The sequence below is a fragment of the Ctenopharyngodon idella genome, chromosome 13 (assembly GCF_019924925.1).
Source record: "Ctenopharyngodon idella isolate HZGC_01 chromosome 13, HZGC01, whole genome shotgun sequence".
NCBI lineage: Eukaryota > Metazoa > Chordata > Actinopteri > Cypriniformes > Xenocyprididae > Ctenopharyngodon > Ctenopharyngodon idella.
The window spans coordinates 1,162,335-1,185,080 of NC_067232.1; the positions used below are offsets into that span (position 1 = coordinate 1,162,335).

The 22,746-nt window shown below is 38.5% G+C and overlaps 1 protein-coding gene across 3 annotated transcripts; it reads right to left on the reverse strand.

Annotated features, from left to right (window-relative positions):
• Nucleotides 1–1,937: 1,937 nt before the first annotated feature.
• Nucleotides 1,938–22,586, reverse strand: LOC127524902 (ubiquitin-associated protein 2-like). Of its 3 annotated transcripts, none has more exons than XM_051916944.1 (27): nt 22,443–22,586; nt 17,571–17,708; nt 16,051–16,128; nt 15,860–15,970; nt 15,087–15,249; nt 14,083–14,160; nt 13,375–13,444; nt 13,186–13,283; nt 13,049–13,101; nt 12,494–12,564; nt 12,188–12,365; nt 11,591–11,840; nt 11,064–11,353; nt 9,959–10,152; nt 9,493–9,742; nt 9,048–9,087; nt 8,760–8,931; nt 8,606–8,663; nt 8,311–8,512; nt 7,783–7,874; nt 7,432–7,482; nt 5,284–5,365; nt 4,790–5,152; nt 4,599–4,703; nt 4,423–4,490; nt 2,956–3,147; nt 1,938–2,682 (listed from the first exon to the last, which is right to left on the reverse strand). In XM_051916944.1, the coding sequence occupies exons 2-27, from the start codon at nt 17,664–17,666 to the stop codon at nt 2,587–2,589; spliced, it is 3,501 nt and encodes a 1,166-aa protein (XP_051772904.1). In that variant the 5' UTR covers nt 17,667–17,708; nt 22,443–22,586; the 3' UTR covers nt 1,938–2,586. The 3 variants fall into 3 exon arrangements, with proteins under 3 accessions (XP_051772904.1, XP_051772903.1, XP_051772902.1); XM_051916943.1 differs by having other exon boundaries at nt 7,432–7,479; nt 13,043–13,101; XM_051916942.1 differs by having other exon boundaries at nt 13,043–13,101.
• Between the last annotated feature and the right edge of the window lie 160 nt (nt 22,587–22,746).

A 22,746-nucleotide genomic window follows, 5' to 3' on the forward strand; every position in this document is an offset into this window, starting at 1 on the left:
AACTCGCAAAGAGACATTTGTTTCTCTAGCTATCACGACTACAGGCAACAGCAAAAAAAAATTTTTTTTTTTAAATCAAATTAATTTAGAAAAGACAAAGGCATTTAGATAGTATTTACACTATTTAATGCAGCTTAGAGGTGGCATGAATAGTTACAATTGTGTATTATGAGATTGTTATAAATGAGATTTGGGTTACACTTTAAGGTGCCCTTGTTATGCAGTGTAATTATACAAATAAGAGCAATATTAACGTAGATTACTTACTATATAATTTAGGGTTAGTTGCTTGTAATTATGCATAATTTACTGTTAATACTATAGTAAGTACGTGTAACGTATAACGGACACTGTAAAGTGAAATCGAGAGGGAGTTTTAACATTAAGTGACATGCCACTGGATGTGTCATTAAGCATAGTGATGTGCCATTGTAGTCATTTAAAGGGTTAGTTCACCCAAAGATTTGTCATTACTCACCCTCATGTAGTTCCAAACTCTTAAGAACTTCAACTTCGGAACACAAATTAATATATTTTAATGAAATCTGAGAGCTTTCAGACTCCCCTATAGACTGCAACGTTACAACCACTTTCAAGGCCCAGGAAGGTAGTAAAGACATTAAAATAGTCAACGTGACTACAGTGGTTTTAAAGGGTTAGTTCACCCAAAAATTGAAATTCTGTCATTACTCACCCTCATGTAGTTCCAAACCCATAAGACCCATAAGACCAAATTAAGATATTTTTGATGAAATCCGATGGCTCAGTGAGGCCTGCATTGCCAGCAAGATAATTAACACTTACATTGCTCAGAAAGCTACTAAAGACATATTCATGTGACTACAGTGGTTCAACCTTAATGTTATGAAGCGACGAGAATACTTTTTGTGTGTCAAAAAAACAAAACAACGACTTTATTCCACAATATCTAGTGATGGGTGATTTCAAAACACTGCTTCATGAAGCTTTATTCATCTTTTGTTTCGAATCAGTGGTTCGGAGCGTGAAAGTCAAGTGATTTCAGTAAAGTGTTTCGAAATTTCATTGGTTCACCACTGGGGGGCGTGACTTTGGCAGTTTGATTCACGCTCCGAACCACTGATTCGAAACAAAAGATTCGTAAAGCTTCGAAGCTTCATGAAGCAGTATTTTGAAATTGCCCATCACTAGATATTGTTGAACAAAGTCGTTATTTTGTTTTTTTGGTGCACAAAAAGTATTCTCGCTGCTTCATAATATTAAGGTTGAACCACTGTAGTCACATGAACTGTTTTAAATACGTCTTTAGTAGTTTTCTGGGCAATGCAAGTGTTAATTGTCTTGCTGACGATGCAGGCCTCACTGAGCCATCGGATTTAATGAAAAATATCTTAATTTGTGTTCCAAAGATGAACGAAGGTCTTACGGGTGTGGAACGACATGAAGGTGAGTAATTAATTACAGAATTTTCATTTTTAGATGAAATAACCCTTTAACCTTATGAAGATGAAAATACTTTTTGTGTGCAAAAACAAAACAAAAATAACGACTTCATTCAACAATTTCTTCTCTTTCCAGTCATTCTCCTACACTGTTTACATTTGTAGACTCAGTGCAGAGCTTCCAGATCCTACGTCAGAACGACGTCTCAGTATTGGCCGACGCTGTTCACGTGAGCACCACGTGTGCTGCTAACATAAGCTGAGCCGGCGTTCTGACGTAGATCCCGGTAGCGCTGCACTGATTACACAACATCAACAGCATTGTGAATGTTTTTTTCATAAATTCTGACATGTTGTGAATGCAGCATTAGAGAGATGATCTGTCATGACAATGCAAGTATATCAGATTGGCTTGTTTCTTATGTGTCATATATTTTTAATAAATGAAATGTATTCCTATATTACTGCACGTGTGTGCTCAAGTACTGTGTGCGTGAAGAATCGGACTGAAACGACTAAACTGGACAGTTTTATTTTGACAACAAGGGTAAAACCAATGTTAAAACAAAATCGGATCTAAAATGCTACCATTTAGCCAATTTGGTGGGTGGGTGGAATTTCACAAATGAAGGGCAGAGGGAACAAAATTAAGCACTGAAATTAAAAATCCCCCTCAATAGAAAAAAAGTTCACAGGTGAAGGGGTGGGAGAGGAGCAAAATACAAAAGTTAAAAAAAGGCTTCACCATCAAGTGATCAAGCTTAGCAGTAATGTACATACATTATCAGGGGTATGTATACAAATTAAAACTCCCATGTTTGAATCATGATGCCTGCTCTGCTTCAAGTATATTCACTCTTCTGTTATGTTCTCATCACTTCTCTGTCATCATATCCTCTTAGCCAGTTAGCAATGAATTAAAAAAAAAAAAAACATCCTTCAAAATCAAAATGCAGAAAAACCACATTTCATATCCTACCAATACATATATACTGTATAAATACATACATAAATATACTTTACATACAACAGCCAAAACTTTGAAAAGGGGAGATGAGAACGTGGGAGGAGGATGAGGATGATGATGGTAGTGTGTGTACGGTGTCCCTCTGCTCTGATCAGCGTGTCGTCGGGTACGGGACGGCACCTGCGCTGTGGACTGTGCTCAGTTGCCCCAGTAGGGAGAGCTGCCATAGTTGGACTTGTTGACCTGGGTCTTCTGCTGCATGGTGCTGGACTGGCTTCTCTGGTTTGGCCCACCCTATGTGAACAAACACACCAAACAGATGAGCTTACAAGGGTGAAAGGTTACCATGTTGACAACTATAACATCTTAACACTTGAAGACAGTGAAGCCATGTTCTCTGTGACTAAAATGACATTAACATTAATGTATTGACATTAAAGTGTAAAATATTCTACGTTTATTCATTTTTGTTCTTTTTGGTTCATGTACATTTCAATAACATCTCACACTCTGTATAAGGGAATTGTTTGAGAAATGTAGACTTGGTGTGAATAGGCAGGGACTGACCTGTCCATCCTGGGTGAGGTGATGATGGAGCAGCTGTGAGTGGGGCTGCTGGTGGGCCGGCAGAATGTGAAGGAATGGAGCAGGAGCATAACCAGGGGCAGCACCAGGGGTCAAAGGTCCCGTGCCGCCCAGAGCCGAGGGGAGGTTGAAAGGAGGAGGTGTGCCAGCATGGAAACCCTGCTTATCAAACGGCTGCAGGAAAAAGTACACACATAATATTCAGTCTTTATATACATGCATTTATATTTATAGAAAAGTATGGGGTAAGTTTTTTTTTTTTAATTATAATTTTATTCAGCAAAAAGAAGCATTACACTGATCAAAAGTGACAGTAAAGACTTTTATAACATTGAATGCTGTTCTTTTTAAACATTAATCAAAGAATACTAAAAAAAAAAAGAAAAGAAAAAAAGTATCAGTTTCCCCAAAAACATTGAGCTGCACAATCATTGTCAAAAATAAGAAATGTTTCTTGAGTAGCAAATCGGCATATCAGAATGATTTCTTAAGGATCATGTGACACTGACGACTGAAGTAATGGCTGCATCACAGGATTAAATTACATTTTAAAATATATTACAACAGAAAATAGATATTTTAAAGTCCTCCTGTAGTCAATAATTTTATCCCTTAAAACTCATCTTTGTGAAAAAAATGTCATGCCTTAAAATAGCCTGAATGTAACTCTACACCCTTGCTTCATTTAGTATACGCGGATCTATGAATATGCTAATTAGCCCCGCCTCCACTCACTCGCACGAGCTCAGAGATCCACTCAGTCAACTTACTGAGGTAAACGCTGCACAATGGTATCGCTTTTACAACATCGGACACGATGGTAATTAATAGGATTAGCCTTTAGCTTGACTGTTATCAAACAGCTAATAAGGTGATGCTAAATGTTACACAAACCATGTTCCTGTTCACTATCTGAGTCAGCCTTTTAAAAATCAATATCCTTAGAAATGCTTTGAACATACACCCGCTAATTGTTAAATCTACCCGATTTTTCATATCAACAGAAAAATATACCAGGATAACCGGTCTTCTCTTGAGACTCCCTGCTTCAGAGCGGTCATAGTTAATGATATGCTAATGCCGCCGGCACATTGACGTGATTGGTTACAAGGTAGTTTGTAACGTCACAGATACCAGCGATTTCAAACCACATTTTTGAGACGGTCTTTGGTTTACTGCAGTTTTAAATACTCAGAAAATACTCAGCAATGTACTTGTGAATTTGCACATGGTTGGTCTTAAAGCATATTAAAAACACCACACAGACATATAAACAATAAAAAAAAAAAAACTTGATTTTCACCACAGGGGGACTTTAAATTGTAATAATATTTCACAAAATTACTGTTTTTACTGTATTTTTGATCAAATAATTGTGGCCTGGTGAGCATAAGAGAGTTTTGAACGGTAGTGCATATGTGTGTGTAAAGCACAAATGAATAAAAGTACCTGTGTTTTATTGTAAACAGTTCCACTGATGTCTGGCACCCCAGAATTGCTAGATGTCACAGAGACACCTGAGACACAAAATGATGCATTATTCATTTTAATTAATTTATAAATAAAAAATGAAATGTGAAGTGTCAAGTATGAAAAATGAAATTAAGTGTCGAGTATGTTTGTACCTTTCCCTGGGCCAGAGGCAGCAGATTTGGCCTGTGTTTGAGAAGAGTTACTGTAGCCTTTGTTGTACTCAGTTCCTGCTGGGCCTTGTGTCAGGTCATCATACCCTTGAAACAGGGTATAGGGAATACTTTAACACTCAACAGCACATAGTATGCATGAGAATTTGTGTATATGTCTAATCTGCACAAACCTGAGCTAAAGGCGTGCTGGCTGTAGCCACTGGGCTGCTGGAATGGCGTTGTGGGGTTGCTCAGCCCCATGCCATGCTGTTTGGCCGAGGCAGGGGGCACGAACATGGTGGGGCCATACTGGAATGCGCTGGGCACACCAGGCACCCCGGGGTAGTAGGGAAGGCCCGTATAGCTGTATCCAGGGGGCAGGGCTGGGTTTAGGAAGGTCTGTTGGGTGTTGTGGTGGCCCTGCGGCTGGGGCTGGCTCTGGCCTTGGCTCTGAGCCTGTAGAGGCTGCGCCGTCTGTGGGGCGTGAGCAGCAGACAGGCTGGTAGAGGGTGCTGGTGAGGTGGATTCACCTCTGCCAAACTTTGTGATGTCACCTGAGTGAAGAAAAAAAAAAAAGAAAAAAAAAGATACTTTTTATTTTCTGATTTTGTCTACACAAATGTCCATCATTCTGAATCAAAGCTTACAGACCACTAAAAAGCGATTGAATATCACGATGTAGTACCTGAGTAAGGGTTGTTGGCGAGGCTCCCATCTCTGCCAGACAGCGTAGCAGTCGGCCCTGGGAATGTGATTCCATAGTAATCCTACAGGGATCAGAAAAAAGCAGAGAGAGTGAACATTTGGCTAGACTAGGGCTGCCAGTAAATTGTCATTGTCAAATAATTGTGCATTTGTAAAAGTTTTGCACCATTATTGTGAATTTATTGTAATTATTGTCAAATACTCAAATAAAAAATAAAAATTCAGTTTCAAAATATTCAAAAAGTATTCAAAATAAAAAATAATTGTGCTCATGTTATTTAGATTTTAAATTTATTATACATACACAGCAAGTTCAAAAATTAAACCTACATGATTTAAGGCCATGTGTTCAAATACTGCACAGGACAGATTTTATTTTAATGAATATTTAAACATTTTTTTTTTTTTTGCCACTTTAAATGTTACAAGTCCACTTTACATTAAATTGAATATTATAGTAATATAATTAGTTAAAAGTATCTTATGTATTTAATAAGAATTAATTACTACAACAATTACATAAATATATTTGTCCTAATTTTTTCACTTTACACTGGATTTTAATCATTTTAAAATTACTTCACAAAGGAAGAGCTTTGATTTCTGCATTTTTATATTCACTTAAAAATACCTTATCTGGGTGGTCATTTTAAATTGACTGGAATCTACAGTGCACAATGATCATATCTCAAATACTCATGATTAAATCAAATAACCATAATCAGGCGATTATGTAATGACTTCAACAAGCCTGGGCCAGGCCGATTAATCTTTGGGCTTTTGAGCTGATAATGGTCCAAGCATGTGTGGTTAACAGATGTTAGCTCTTCCGTTGTTTCCCAAAATATTTATATCTTGACAATATGTGAACATCAGCAGTTGTGTTTTTAAGTGACACGATGTGAGGCAAAGTATGATAACCCATACTCAGAATCTGTCCTCTGCATTTAACCCATCCATGTTAGTGCACACTCATTAGGAGTAGTGAGTAGTAAACCCACACACACTGCAAACCATGGACACACACACACCCAGAGCAGTGGGCAGCCATTTTGCTGCGCCGCCTGGGGAGCAACTGGGGGTTAGATGTCTTGCACAAGGGCACCTTAGTCATTTCCTGCTGGTATTGAGAATCGAACCTACAACCTTTGAGTTACCAGTCTGACTCTCTAACCATTAGGCCAGTCTAATATCATAGACCTATATCCACCATTCTACTCTCAAGATGTTTAATGTCAGTCAACCAATAGTTAAGAAAATAGAAATGAAGTTTGATAAGAAAACAAAGCTCAGCAACAGCTCTAAAGCAGTGGACCTCAACCATTTTGATTTCATTGTCATTGTCCACAACAACATATGAAGCCCCACCCCCACCCCCACCCCCAACCTATAACTAGAAATGTATATTCATTATAAAATATATACAAATTTTAGATGTTTTAGTTTATTTTAATGCTTGTTTTGTCTTACACCGTGTCCTAACCAGACGCAATGCAAAACCGCGACACGCAACAATTCTATTTTAGAAACGGTTTCTATTTCTCCGAGACGTTGCGGCTGGAACAACAACACAAAGTATGACAATCAGGTACTGTTTATGTGCTTTATTTAATGTTGAAAGCGTCTAGTGTGAGTTTGAATATCATTCTGTGTTCCCAGTTTTTTTAGCTGTAATGAAAACAACACTGGCTAATTCACCTCAGATCTTGAAAATAAATAAATGGGCACAAAAACATTCAAACTGTCAACTCAAAGCGAACAAACAAGTGTATTCTATGACAAAGATTGGTTCAGTCACTCTGTATACTTTAAGTAATGTTTAAATTGTGTAATATTTATTAATTTTACTATGTACTTGCCCATTTCATTGTGTCTGCTGTGCTCTTGCCGAGAGAGCCCGCCCACACTCTCTTCTGATTGGCTGTGGTTTTTGATTGATTTTATCGCTTCTCTTTGTCGCGTCGCGTCTAGTGTGGACAGTCAAATTGCTTGTCCCTGGAATCTTATCACATCGCGTCTGGTTAGGACACGGTGTTACTTTAAATAATCAAGTCATCTTGAGGCACCCCTGGTTGAGAATCACTGCCCTAAAAGATTTTAAGAGGAAATTTGATGGTCTCAGACTCACCATTGGTAGTCTGGATTGGAGCATGTGGAGGTCCTCATAGCCATAAATCTGCTATACAACACAAACAAGAACTTTCAGCACTCATACACACTGTAAATGTTACTGAAATCAATATTCAGTATTTCATTATTCACAGGTTCAGAGCTTGTACTGGGTCACATAATGAAATACGCATCAAACTCTTTACACAATAATACACCACTTTACAAGAGTGCATAAAAGCAACACCATTGAATCACCCAACCCAAAACAAAGACGCGTGCACAAATCCTGAAATTCCACATACACTACAATACTTCCCAGAATGATAAAAGCTGATCTGTTTTGATTTAAGAGGATGAGGATTCTTACCGGATAGGCAGGCAGCAGACCTCCGGGTCCCATGATGTACTGGTTAGGCAGCAGTGGAGGAACCCCCTGAGAGAGATTAGGAGGAGCTTTACCTGCACACAGATAGGGAAGAATTGTTGGAGAATGATGAATTGCAGATTTCCCACTGAACTAAAGTGGCTAATTAGATTTAGGGATGTCACGGACAGGAAATTTTCACACCGGTATTACCGATAACACCGGGAGTGTTTTTTTTTTTCCATACTATGGAAGTCAATGGGGTCCATCAACTGTCTGGTTACTCATAGTCTTCAAAATATCTTTTGTGTTTAGTAGAAGAATGAAATTCATACAGGTTTCGAACAACTTGAGGGTGAGCAAATGATGACAGTATTTTCATTTCTGGGTGAACTATCCCTTTAAATGCCAACACTCTGACCCTCCTTAGATGTGTAAAAGTACATCCAAAGGACACAAATCATGATACTACATGGTATTGTGATAATAGCTATATGATTACAATATCGTGATATGTGTGTGTGCTCTCACCGCTGGAGGAAGACAGTAGCGGGGCAGCCCTGATACCGGAAGGTGTGCTACCATTGGTGCCGTGACCCAACGCAGACCCGTGCAGACTGTTGCCGCCACTCGTTGCACTGCTCACGCTGCTGCTGGACAGAGCGGACACAGGCGGGGAGGAAAATGCCATCGATGAGGAGGCGAGAGAGTTCATGCTGTCCACACTGGTATACTGAGGACACATACACACACGGAGGTGTTACAGACAGTGGAGGTGGTGAGGAGAGAGTGTGTGTGTTGCGTCTGTGCATCCTACAGAACTCACTGTAAGTGAAGATGTGGTGCAAAGTGCCGACACAGAGGGATGGCCACTGTTCACATGACTACAGGAAAAACAGGCAGTGTCACAGTTATAAGTATCCCACATAACACTTGAATGAGTAATACAAAGAAAAGGTATAAATAAACATCTCGCTCACCTGCTGAGGGGAGTTAAGCTGGCAGAGGACAGCTCAGATGCCAGGCTGGGCAGAACAGAGCTGTGTGGTGTAACAGAAGGGGGCAACAGTGAGGATGGGGCAGAGGGGGCAACACTTGTGCTGCTGCCCAGAGAGGGAGACTCTTGTTTTGGAGTGGAGGAACTCGATGTGGCTGATGGAGAAGGCATAAGTGTTATATATTACAAAACTGAAGCAGTTAAAGAGCGTGAAGTTAAATCTTTAATGCATGACACAGAAAGAAGGGTAAAGCTGATGAGTTTGACTTACTGTCTAAAGCAGCAGAGGTCCTCGCACCATTGAAACCGTTCTGTCAGAGATGCAAACAAAGTCTACTTAATCAATATTAGCAGCATAACCTCTTTGATGTACAATGGTACTGTACACTAAATAAATAGTGCATTCATGGTACAACATGTGAGCACGTACATGACTGTTCAAAAGTTTGAGGGTCAGTAAGATTTTTTTAATGTTTTAGAAAGCAGTCTCATTCTCACCATGGCTGCATTTATTCAATCAAAAATGCAGTATAAATAAAAGTAAAAATGTGAAATATTACTACAATTTAATGCATCCTTGCTGAATAAAAGTATTATTTTCTTCTTACTGACCCCAAACTTTTAGACGGTAATGTAAATGACAATTTTCATTTTTGGTTGATGTAGCCCTTTAACTGAGAATTTGAGTGAAAACCAAGGTTTCTGTCTGTACCCACCGTCACAGGTCCAGAAGGCTCCTTGCTCTGAGAAAAGGTCAGTCTTGAGTGAGGGGCCACACCGCAGTCAAAGCTGTTACCCGCCGATGATGCAGCGGAGGAGGAAGATGAGGAGGACGAGGGGGCTGTCACTGAGCTGGGGGTGTTGTGGGAGGGGGCAAGGCTGGGGAGAGGTACCGAGGGAGAGGGGTAGATGCTGTCAGAAGAGGCCAGAGGCAGCAGCAAAGGGACCGGACTGGTCAGAGACTCACTGCAGGGGAGATTCATGGGAAAAGTATTAGCATGCAGAATGGAGTTTTTAAAGCTAAAGACAGCACACTGGTTTGAAAGACATGCGTTGAGAGATTTAGGAAAATAAGCAATACATGAAGTCCACTGCTCAAAAAAGAAAAAGCACCTAAATTCAATTTAGACAACAGAGCGACCATTTTGTATTCATTATAGCCATTTCTCCCATTTGACTGACCTGATTGGTTTAGAGTAAAGGCTGCTCTGTGACTGAGGAACCACTGCAGCCTCCCTTATGGGTTCACTGTTGCAGTTCTCTGACTGGCCGAAGTCTGGCAGGGCAGATTCTGAACCAAAGTCCAGGGCACCAAACTGCACATTTAGACCGGACACATCTGCTGACCCAGGCATCTCTACAGCAGATGCAGGAATCTGGATGTGTACAAACACATGCAAAACAGGCAGTATGTCTCAGTATAATATGGAAGCTTGTTTCTGCCACTGAATAAAAAATAAAAAAAAGGTAATTGTGACTTTTTTTTCCTCAACTGCGAGTTTATATCTGGCAATTCTGACTTTATTTCTCAGAATTGCGAGTTTATATCTTTCCACAAAAATATTATGCAGCACAACTATTTATCAACACTGATAAGAAGAAATATTTCTTGAGCAGCAAATCATCATATTAGAATGATTTCTGAAGGATCATGTGACACTGAAGACTGGAGTAATGATGCTGAAAATTCAGCTTTGCCACAAAAAAAAAACAACCTATATTTTAAAATATATTTTTGAAAAAATGTTTTAAATTGTAATATTTCACAATATTACTGTTTTCACTGCATTTCTGATCAAATAAATGCAGTGTTGGTGAGCATTTTTGACTTCTTCCAAAAATATTAAAGATCTTACCGACCTCAAATTTTTAAACGGTAATGCTGTACACAGGAGTAAGCATTTGTGCAAAAGAAAAAAAGAAGAAAAAAAAAAAAAAAAAAAAAAAAGAGGAGAAAGAAAACTTTTAACATAAAATCAAAATGTTCATAAACCATGCTCCAGAGCAATTCATCTGTGCATTTTCTTCTTTATAACTTGCTTCGCCCTACATTCTGGTAACACCCACTTTTCACGATTTAATAAATTCCAGATGGATAAAACCAAGCCCCACCCTATATACCCTTTTTGGCTGAAAATCCCACTGAACCCAGAAATAAGCCAGATTATGTAAGAAAAATGGGTTGCAAAGGCCATTTCATGTATGTTTATCTACAAACTGCAGCAGGTAATAGGTCAAGAGATCTTACAAAGCATTCCACCTCAATGTTTTTTAAATCTCTAGTCACCTTGGAAGTGGGAGGTATCCGTCGCTTTTGTGTCTTTATCTGTCGCTGCTGTGTGCTGCTGCCCTGAGAGTCTGCAGCCTGTGAGGGGGCCATCGAGGGCCCGTCACGGTGCTGTGATGGTTCCGGCGCTTTAGGAAAGGCTTCCAGTGTTCCCGGGGCAGGCGAAGGGGCGCTCAGTGGGGGAGGGCTGGGCTGCCTGGCTAGAGGCCCCGTGTGGGTCAGGGAGCCCTGCTGTCGCTGGGCAAGTTGGCTTAGCACCAAAGATGGCTCTGGCTGCATCTGAAACTCCCCTACAGAGCAAACAATACAGGAAAAGCATGTTCACACCAAGTCAGAAGTGACTAAATAAATGTTTTAGATGCAGTCTGAAAAAGTTGATAGGACTGAATAGTTTCATTTTAAAAGCTACTTATGTTATTTGTGTAGAAAAGTCAGATTTGGTGCAAACAGGTTAATAGTAATATTCACGTTTGCAAGTATGAACAAATTTCGTGTTTCCGGTCCAGTAAAGCAATTGTAACACTCACGACTGAATTGGGATGGGAGTGAAGCAGAGCTCTGTGTTCCAGGAGGTTTGATGTCCCAGGAGGAGGAGGGCACAGAAATCCCCGTCCCCACCAGCCCCCCCACAGGGGTGCAGTTGGTCCCTGTGCTGGAGGGCTGGGAGGTAAGCTGCCCAAGACCAGGCCCCTTCAGCTGTTCCAGTATTTGCTGCCCGGCCGTCTGCCCAAGTTTTGGACCACCCAGCTCTCCAAAACCAGAACCCAAAACAGAGGACTGGGAAAAGACACAAAGGAAAGGTGCCATCAGGAATGTGTGTGTGTGTGTGTGTGTATATATATATATATATATATATATATATATATATATATATATATATATATATATATATATATATATTATACATACATACACACACATATACTGTATATACATATATATATATATATTAAAATTAAAGTTAAAATTGCTAACTCGAAATCAAACACGTAAAAATGAATAAAGTTTGAGAAAAGGTCCTTTAAGCACCCTTGAAATGAACATAGGTACACCAGTCACTGCCATTTGTTCTCTAGGAAAACAGTTCTGTAAGTGCTATAAATTATCCCTGTGGATTGTCTCACCAGAGTGGCGTGTGTGTAGCTGTTGGAGCCAGCAGAAGTGCCTCCGTTTCGAGCAGGCTGGTGGTGGGAGTTGGTGAAGACCAGACTGTGGCCGAGCCCCTGAGAGGAACCCACGGCCTTCAGACCCCCTGCCTCTTCTCGATCAACGGGCTTCTGCAGCAGTGATGATAGATCCAGACTACAACAAACACACAATACAGTCAGTGAAATAAACAAGACATTATATTCACTATGCAATGTTATAATCATTATATGATCGGAATTAAAAGTTTTTACTAAACTCAAACACAGCTCTGACTTTATTACCTCTGGCCAGGTGTGATGTGGTTCTCAGTTGGAGGTGCACAAGAGGATGTGAACACTTTGGTCTCAGAGAGCTTTGGAGATCAAAAAGGGCCAGTTAGTACTTTTATTTTTGTTCCAGAATATGACTGTAGCATACATGATGAAGTGATATAAAATTATACAAGAAAAATCTAAATAGTATATAAAAACTGTAATATAAAATAATTATATTACAATTATATACTATAAATGTATATATTTCTAATATAATTTTTTATATAATATATACAACAATTATACAGATGTACAAAATATAAATATTAATTATATATTACAGAATTATAACTACACAATAACAATTTAGCATAATATAAACAATATATAAAAGACTAAGAGTGATATTACGCAATTATATGAATAATAAAACTATTTATCATCACTACTGTCTACATACAGTATGGATCTTCAACATTTCTGGACAACACATTTACCATGTCTTTTCAGGCTTATTAAATTCAAGCTCTGCAAATCCCATAATGCATAGGAGGTTAATTATAGAGCATGACTCACACTCACATCTTCACTCCAGTCTTCAGCTGCCCACTCGTCCAGAGTGTTCTGCCATGCCACTGAATGTGTCAAAGAGAGAAAGAGAGATGAGAGTGGCCCAAAGGATTGTGAAAAGTTCTGTGCAACAGAGGTGCGTCTCTCACCTGTCCCATCTGTAGTGTCATTGGCCCCTGTCTCCCAAACATCAGCATGCGAGTTTGATGTCCCGCTGTCTGTGGTGTAGTCTGCAGGGTTAAAGGTCCTGCAGGAGGATACACAGAAAAGGGTTTTTAGGTGGCTGTATGACAATAAAAATTGATTATAGGTTTAAATAACATTTGAGTGATACTCACCCCATCCCCTGTGCTGTAAACCTGCTGGTAACCGGAGCCCGACCTCTGCCTCTACCTCCACCTCCAGACACTGTGAATAAAATAATAATAATAATAATAATAATAATAATAATAATAATAATAAAACCTCATAAGCACTTATAAAAACTTAAGCACTAGGGATGGGTCAGGATGGTCAAACACTTCAATTGTTCAACAGCTCGATTTTTTTCTTAGCATTTCATCTTTAAGTTATTTAGCACTTCAAATGGCTGGGGAAAAGCAGCTTCTCAGAGGTTTTAATGCGCTGCTGACAGTCTATAGCTGCTATAATTGTCAGGCTTTTGGGGGGCTAAAACCCACTAAAAACCTAGGAGAAATTCATCCCCTTTAAAGCACCACCACTACAGACATCAAAGCACTGCTTTCAACAATAACTCGACAGAGACTGTCAGACTTCAAATCACCTGTTGGAAGTAACATTCGTATCTCAGTGTTTTATAAGGACCATGGTCAAATTGGTGTAACAAAAGCTTTGGTTTATTTATTTGTTGAATATGTGTCAGTCACCTTACTGAAGCACCTTAGCCATAAATCTCTAAAAACACATATACAGGGCTTCCGCAATAGAGAAAACCAGACTAGTTGAATTTGTAAATGTAGTTTTGCACATCCCGAATAAGCACAATTGACGTGAATATGATGTTTATACTGTGTGTGTGGGCTCACCTCTCCCTCGGCCCCTGCGGCCACGATCAGCACCTCTCTCAACAGGAGCAGGGTCCACACCATTCTCCTCTGTCCTTGCTATACAGATAACAAGAGATCACACATAAGCCCTTTAAAAAAAAATTATAACCTACTCACACACAATTATAAGGTAAAGTACAAAAGTTTTTGCTGCGTCAACACTACTCACTCTGAACCTGAAGCTACTTTTCTTTTTATTATTAAAAAAAGGAGGGAAAAAAAAAGTCTGGATTCCTGAAAGAATTGGTGCCACTCACACAATTAAACAAACAAACAAACAAAACAAAAAAACAAACAAACAAACAAAAAAGCCTAATCTAAACTTTTAATAAAATAAAATAAAAAAAATAGAACTGATTACAGTATAATGCAGTTTGAAGAAGTTCACAATGAGACTAAATGTTTTATTTAAAAATGCTGTTTCTTCATGAAAATTTATGGTTTCTGTAAATAGGCATACTATAAACAGGGCTCTAAACCGGTAAAAAGGAAAGAAAAGAAAAATTAACAGGAACAAACAAAATTGAAAACAGAATTTTTTTAAAATCAAGTTTCATCGTTCTGAACAAAAACGCTTATTTGAAATTACCATTAACCGGTTAATAATGTTATTTTATCATTCTCTTTAAGATTTTAAAAAAAGTACTCTTGTCGCTTCATAACATTAAGGTTGAACCACTGTAGTCACATGAACTGTTTTAAATATGTCTTTAGTACCTTACTGGGCATTGAAAGTGTAAATTAACTTGCTGTCAATGGAGGCCTCACTGAGCCATCGGATTTCATCAAAAATATCTTAATTTGTGTTCTAAAGATGAACAAAGGTCTTACGGGTGTGGAACGACAAGAGGATGAGAAATTAATGACAGAATGTTCATTTTTGGGTGAACTAACCCTTTAACAATCAGTCAAAATGCATTAAGAGACAAGTGTAAATAGGCTCTGAATAGCAAAAAACAAGGAAATCTCAACACCACACTCACCTGGCCTGTTGCGACTGGTCCCTCTGCCACGGCGACTCGCTCCACCACGACCCTTGCTGCTTTCCCTCTCTTTCTTCTCCCTGTTCTCCTTGTTCTCCTTACTCTCAGTGGAGGTGCCATCCTTCCCAAGACTCTTCTTTTTCCCCACCGTTTCCCAAGAGGTCTGCAAGATGACAGAGAAAAAAAATTTACTACTAGTCAGAACAAACAAAAAGAAGTAAAAGAAGATAAACATACAGCAGATGTTGGGTATCAGTGCAGTGCCATTTTACATAACTGATTTATTCAGGTTTGCTAATCATCACAGTTGAATCCTCATTACTGATGAAGGACATTTAGGAGCTTGTATTATGACACAGTGGAGGAGGCAGAGGTCTGTTATGACACAGGATTACCTTCTCATCAACACTACAGAAGTGACCCACTTTCTAATTTTGAGTTTCATTCCCAGAAATAATTCAAACAAATCCTAGTCTATAAGAAGAGGCCTCTCAAATTTCACCACAACAGTCCCAGAGGTTTTATCTCTGAAATAGATAAGCGTCAGTCACACATGAATATAGACATTAAGCACAGTTGCATGCTCAACGTTAAGCTATAAAAAAAAAAAAAAAAAAACCTTTTCATTGTTTTGACTTTTACAGCCCAGCCACAAAACAGCTGACAGTAGCATCAACTTTTTCAATAAAAACAGTTTTAGTTCTTCTTTTTCAATAACTCATCATGAGTTTTAGTGCCTACTAAGCAGTCTAGATCAGATGTGGAATTCTTACCGCATCAGAGGTTCCCTCAAGCAGAAAGTTGATGGCTCTGTTGACATCCTCGTTGCAGTCGTGGAGAGCAACCATGCAATCGTCTTGGTTCTTCCCTGTAACCTCTATGAGCTATGAGCAAATATAAACATCAGTGGGGTTAACAGAAATTTAAGCATCACTTTAATCTGATGGAAGAGAGCTTTGCATACCTGTTTCACTTTATCCTCAAAATCCGCATCGTTCTTGTCGTAGATCATCTGGGCCAGTCGGATCTGCTCAGCTGTAGCCTGCAATTGGAAGCACAAGTTGTGAACATCAGAATGGGTGACCAAGGATCTTTTTGAAAAAATAAAAGGGAATTGTATGAACAGATAGATTCATGACCAAGACATGTCACATACAAGTGGAAGCAGACATGGTCCACTCAACGTATGTTTGGCTACTAGCCTACTGTGCAGTATATACTGTCTGCTACCTTTATAAAAAATAAAATTATGCATTATGCAACAATAACCATTTCAAATAATAGTACATTTTTGTCACAAGACCTCAATACATTGCATGTTTCATTCAGCAAGGCAAGTAGAGTCCAGTTATCATCTCCAAATAAAAATTAAGAAATTTAAGGTAGTGAAAAATGTGTTAACTTTTGGTAATCAAATAGCAACTGACTAATCAATTAGTAAGGATGACAAGATTTTGTGTTAAATTCATCCACTTTAAAGCCAAACACATTTGTCTTGCTTTTTCTTTAACATCCTATCACAAGCACTGTGTGAAGACGTCACGTTTAAAAAGTTCAACTTATTAAAGTGCGGCTCAGCACTCCAGCAATCCGCTCCCCTTTGTGCTCCATCTTGCTGTTATTTTTTAATGCAAGTGTGTCTAAACGCCCCTAAGGAAACTAGAAGGTGAAGTCTAGCATATTGCATTCTGGGATACAGTACCCAGCAGATTACATTCATACTATATACTGCAGAAATAATAAGAGTAGCATGGTAGTAGGGCTGTCATGATCCCTCGATTCGATTCGAGTACTCAATTATTAAAAATCCTCGACTGCAATTTGCCCGTGTCGAGTAACCGGCAAAATACCGGAAGTGGTGCATTCCACAGACGAGAATCCATGAACCGCATTATTAGACAGTTTTCTAAGGCTGCACGATGTATTAAAACCATTTAAAAATAATACTATAGCATAGTGCTATCGTGAAATCACATACTGTTGCACATGTGTGGAGTGCGTCTCAGCAGCTTGGTTAAACTCCATTTCTGCATAGTTTGGATTGCTTAAAATGTTCATTTGGGAACGCAATGTGCACCATTTCATCAGATTTGTAACCTAAATCATTTATCCCTCGCTCTGAGTTTGCATGTTTTGATGTCCACATACTCTTGTTCAAGAAATTACAGTGGCTGTAGCATTTCTATCATGAAGTGGCCAAATATTAAAGATTAAGTAAACATTTGGCCAATATTAAGGATTTGATCTGCTGTGTAACAACAACAATCACTAGGCCGTTGGTGCCCTCTGCAGGCATTTGTTATAATACATAATGTACATAACGAATTTTCTATTTTTGCTACCACAAAAAATCCAATTACTCAATTAATCGTCAAAATAATCGATCGATTTCTCGATCACCAAAATAATCGTTAGTGACAGCCCTACATGGTAGTATGTTATTCCTAACATAGCATATGTTCCCATATATTTTTGTTCACTCACCTGAAGCTGTTTCTGTGGTTGTGTGGTCTGTGTGGTAGTGGGCAGCGCTTTGTCCCGAGTGCCCCGGGCTCGTTCGATGCCCACCGAGGTCATCATATACAGTATATACAAAACAATGTATGTACAAAACAGAAAAATCTAGAAGAAAAACAAGGCCAAAAACAGGAAGTGGTTATTACTCAGAAAACGCTTCCATGTCCTAGTTTCTACTCAATATTTGCAAACACCAGACGAGGTTTTGTTCAAGCAAGCTAGTTGACGTTTTCTGTAGATCTTCCCTTCAGTGTCCCGCACAGCGTCAGGCAAACACACAGGGGCCATATCAGATTTCCTTTCTCCTAAACCCAGTTGGGCAAGATTGAGCAATACTCTGACCGCCAGAAACCCTTGTAGAAAAACAATCGAGCTTATCCGAGCCCTGTTGAAATGAAGACCACGCTACAAGACCACACTGGTGTCTGCTAACACTTCACAACTATCCTGTAGTGTGCTTCTAAAATGCTCACACACAGATCACATCACATAGCCATTCCTCATGCATACAAAATAACAACTTAGTCTTCTGGCATGAGGACATGAAGGAATGTATATTACCTAACAAACTCGAATCTACACTGAAGCAAGTATTGATTTGATGATCTAAACATCCAGCTATTTCACAGGAAAGACGGTGACATTACAAATTTTCCAGACTATGTCAGCCCTGCTGGTGTGACCTGTTTCATTAACCATGAAAAACACATTTATACAACTTAAAATGTTGAAACAAGGAAATATTAAAAAGCTGGCTCATCTTAAAAGGAAAATTCTGTCATCAATGACACATATTGTTTCAAAACCTGCATGATTTTCCATCTTTAATTATTTTCTTTGCCATGCTTATAAGCTGTCCATTTAGAAAAAAAGCACCATAAAATTATAAAAATTAAAGACAACTAAACAGTCAGTTATAACATAAGAACACCAAGCAGTCCTTAAAGTCGAAATCTCATTTTCATAGATTTAAAGGCGCAAGGTTTGATGTTAATGATACTAAATGCTAGGTCGACGGATAGTGGATTTTACAGATAACGATAACTTGGTAGGACCACACTGGCCAATAACCGATTAACCAACCGATAAAACTGATACTGAATGAAAATTAATCTTAGTTAATGTTACAGATGGACTCTTATTGTAAAGTGTTACCATTTCATATAAATCCAAACATTCATGATTAAAGGGTTAGTTCACCCAAAAATGAAATTTCTGTCATTAATTACTCACCCTCGTGTTGTTCCAATCCAAACACACAAGACCTTCGTTCATCTTTGGAACACAAATTAAGATATTTTTGATGAAATCTGAGAGGTTTCTGATCCCCCATAGAAAGCAACGTAATTACTAGTGTTGGGTACCATTCACATTTTAACCTGTACCGGTACCAGTATCGGTACCTGAAATTCAGTGCCGGTACCCAACGGTACCTTTTTTTGATTCTTTACTCTCCATGTAATAACAAAAACGTTTATTTCAGTGAAAAAAAATAAGCCCAAACCTCTCAATTTCAATTTTTTTTTCAGAAATTTTACACATTCGACAAAAACTATTATGTATGCGCTGTAGGCTATGCATGAGATCGCATTAGAGTGGAGAATTCAAATGTCACGAATGACCGTTTCTCGCGCTGTTCTTCACCTCTGCTGTTCGGCGTTGCGTTCAGACACGCATGCCGTGAGTGTATGTTTCCTCAGCACAGTAGCACAACAGAGTTGTTTCATTTTCCCTATGATGCTGTCAGAGCTGGAGTTTGACTAACAACACATGGAAAATAAGACTGAGACAATACTTAGTATGCACCAACATGCAGAGCGCGCATGCGAGCGGTTTCTGTGTGGAACGCCGCGATGAGATTAGCAACGCGGATCATAGATCATATATGGACTGGAGAAATTTCATTTTAATTTTTTTTTTTTTTTTTTTAAACATATTGCAAATTGCATTGTCTCAGTCTGCATCTTGTTTTGTGAAATTTAACCACATTTCAGTATGTTTAGCCATTGCCCTATGTGTTGTGTTGCATGGTCTCTATCTCTCTTTCTAACGTACCTCTCGCGCCCAGATTCTCAGGTACCGAAATTTGGCACCGATTGATTTAATGTGAATCAGTACTCAGCAGTACCGACGTAATTCGGTCGGTGCCCTTAAAAGTACAGAGTTCGGTATCCAACCCTAGTAATTACCACATTCAAGGTCCAGAAAAGTAGTAAATACATCGTTAAAATAGTCCATGTGACTACAGTGGTTCAACCTTAATGTTATGAAGCGATGAGAATACTTTGTGCGCAAAAACAAAAAAATTACTTTATTCAACAATTTCTACTCTTCCCCTGTCATTCTCCTACGCTGTTTACTTTGTATAGACAGTGCAGAGTTTCCAGGTTCTATGCCAGAACGCAGACTAAAAAAAAAAGAAAATCTTATCGATAATCGCCTTAAAAACATTGCAATATACAATTATATTGTCTACCATCTTCTACCCTTGTTTTCATTCTTGAAACCATTTTAAATCGCTGTCTAAAATAGGCTGTAGGCTAACTATTAGAGTAAATATTTCATTCATGCTCTTGCATGTGTGTGTAACAAAAATAGACAACCAGCATCTTGCCTGTAATACTTTATAATTAATTAAAGGAAAACTTTAAAGGTATCAAAAAATGCTTAAAAAATAAATAAACATGTATGGTAACTACAGGGCTATGTAAAATAGTTTTGGCAATTGCTGACTGTTAAAATCAACATCGGGGCACTAGTGAGATATCGCCCAGCCCTATTGGAGAGGAAGTGGATTTTTAGTGGATTGTATTTTAAAATTTGGTTTGTTTCTCACACAAAACAATCATATGGCTTCGACAGACTTGGAACATAGGGCACGAGTAATATAGACTATTTTTTAAGATACGTTTAAAGTGATTTTTGGAGGGTATTGGAAATGGACAACCACTGTCCTCTTTCTCTTTCAAAGCAAGGAAAGTGTTCCAAAGAAATCAGTCAAAGGGTTTTGGAATGACATAGGGGTAAATGACAGGATTTTCATTTTTGGCTGAGCTGTTCCTTTAAAAAACCTTCTTAGATGATTTTTCACCAAATTAAAACCTCCACTACTAAGACTACAAGTACATTAGATTCTCCACATCCATGAAACTAAAACTAAAACATCAGCAAGAGTCACTGCTCGCACAGAAGACAAGGCAACACACATGACATCTGTGATGGATACAGTGGGCTTTTCTTGGCTGCTAGAAGAGATCTTATTGTGCATGTTTAACCCTTCTACGCGGTCACACAGCAAACGCCCGACAACAACGTTCCAGCTAGATTCTGACGTATAGAGATCATCAGATAATATTCAGCAAAAATTCCCAGCTTGCAATATACATCAAAAAGATTTTGAATCTGGCTGTGCAAGCGCTGCTGGTCAAATGATTTAATGATGACAGTAAGCAAAACAACCCACAAAAGTGATTCCACCAGCTGACAACGGCCTCATGTGGGGACATTTCTGAGATCCTTACAAAATGGAAAAACAAAGCCTTTTCTCTTGGTCAGCAGACCACCCATAGTGTCCTCGAATTCATAGATATGGTGTGTATAAAGCACATTTAGAGATGCAGATTGAGAAATACGTCAAAGAACTCACAAAAATTACAATCAGTTTCATCTTTGATTATGAATAGGTAGCAGAAAAAACAAAATTATTATGAAGATGAAACAATTTACATAAAAAAAAATAATAATAATGGGAAAAAAATTATGAACTTTGACAACATTCACCAAAAATGCACTAAAACTTAGGAAAACAGAAAATGTGAATTTTGAAAAAGCAGTTATCAGAAGATTTATTTATTTATTTATTTATTTTTGCTTTTCATAAGCATAATACTACTGTTAAGAAATCAAGTGAGCACAATTATTGGCCAATGTCAATAATCTCAAAACGGCCAAATATCTGCCAAATGATTGGTTTATCACCAAAACAGACAACTTGGTTTGGCTTTTTAAGTTTCAAACACTAATAAAACCTATATAATGAGCAACTACTGACAAAAATTGTAAGACACATTCGTAATCAAAACAAAATATATGATGGCTTCATCATATTAGAAAACTTTAAACAAACGACCATAATCAAAGCACATGCACAGATGACTTTGTTTGCTTTCTGAGTTCCTATAAATATGTTCTATATCATTCCAAAAAAAAAAACTACACGCATAAACAATGTAAAAAAAAAAAATGATATGTGATGGCTCAAACAAAGGGATTTTAGACTCAGAACCAGGGTCAGCATCCTAGTTTAACTTTACAGATTCATTAGAGATGTTTGGATACATTCAAGTTACATATGACGTTTTTTCTGACCCCATGAATGCGTAAAAACAGAGTTTATGAAGAGCATATAAGCGCATACAGTCCCTGCTCTCCTTTGTCCATGATCTCTAATGTCATTTCCTCTCTCCAATTGTTGTAGCTTAGCTGGCTAACTCACGACCGCCCGGCGTCCTTGTTCATAACATTTAAACCCTCAAGAGCACTTAAACACCAAGATGTATATCAATATGACGTTTCTGATGTAAGAAAAACTGGCTTAATAGTGATACGGGCTTGTTGTAAAGAAATATCTGAGGAAAACGGTCTCACAGCAGAGCTAAAGCCGAATAAGCTAAACTGAGGAGGCAAAACAAAGCCATACAAAAGGCAACATAACCTCGAAAAAACATTCAGCGACGGATTAAAACAGATAAGCGATAAAGAAATAGAAATATTAATTACGAACATCTGATATATAAACACCAATTAGAAACTGAAAGAGAGATTTGTTTTTTTGATTACCTGCTAACACGCTTCACTCAGCCAGCAGCAGACTCCGTCACGTGACCGTCACCGCGCTGCTGCCGCTTCTCTCCATGCAGATCCTACAGGCGCGCTCCCGCACCAGCAGGCACATTCACAAGTGCGCGCACACGTACACAACAACTAATACAAATAACACGATTTAACAATATACAATGTATCTAGATGCAACTAATTGTATAAAATCTTAAAGGATATTTCTGTCATGATTTACTCACTTCTCATTTTCTGTTTAAGGTTATATTTTTTAAGCTTCTGGAGTTTAAAAGAAAATTTGGCCCTC

Coding starts and splice junctions, on each gene's coding strand:
- LOC127524902 (XM_051916942.1), bottom strand. CDS start 17,666: ATGATGACCTCGGTGGGCATCGAACGAGCCCGGGGCACTCGGGACAAA. Junction 11,841..12,187: donor GCTACACACACGCCACTCTG/GTGAGACAATCC, acceptor GTCTTTTCCCAG/TCCTCTGTTTTGGGTTCTGG. Junction 4,704..4,789: donor CCAGCACGCCTTTAGCTCAG/GTTTGTGCAGAT, acceptor CCCTGTTTCAAG/GGTATGATGACCTGACACAA.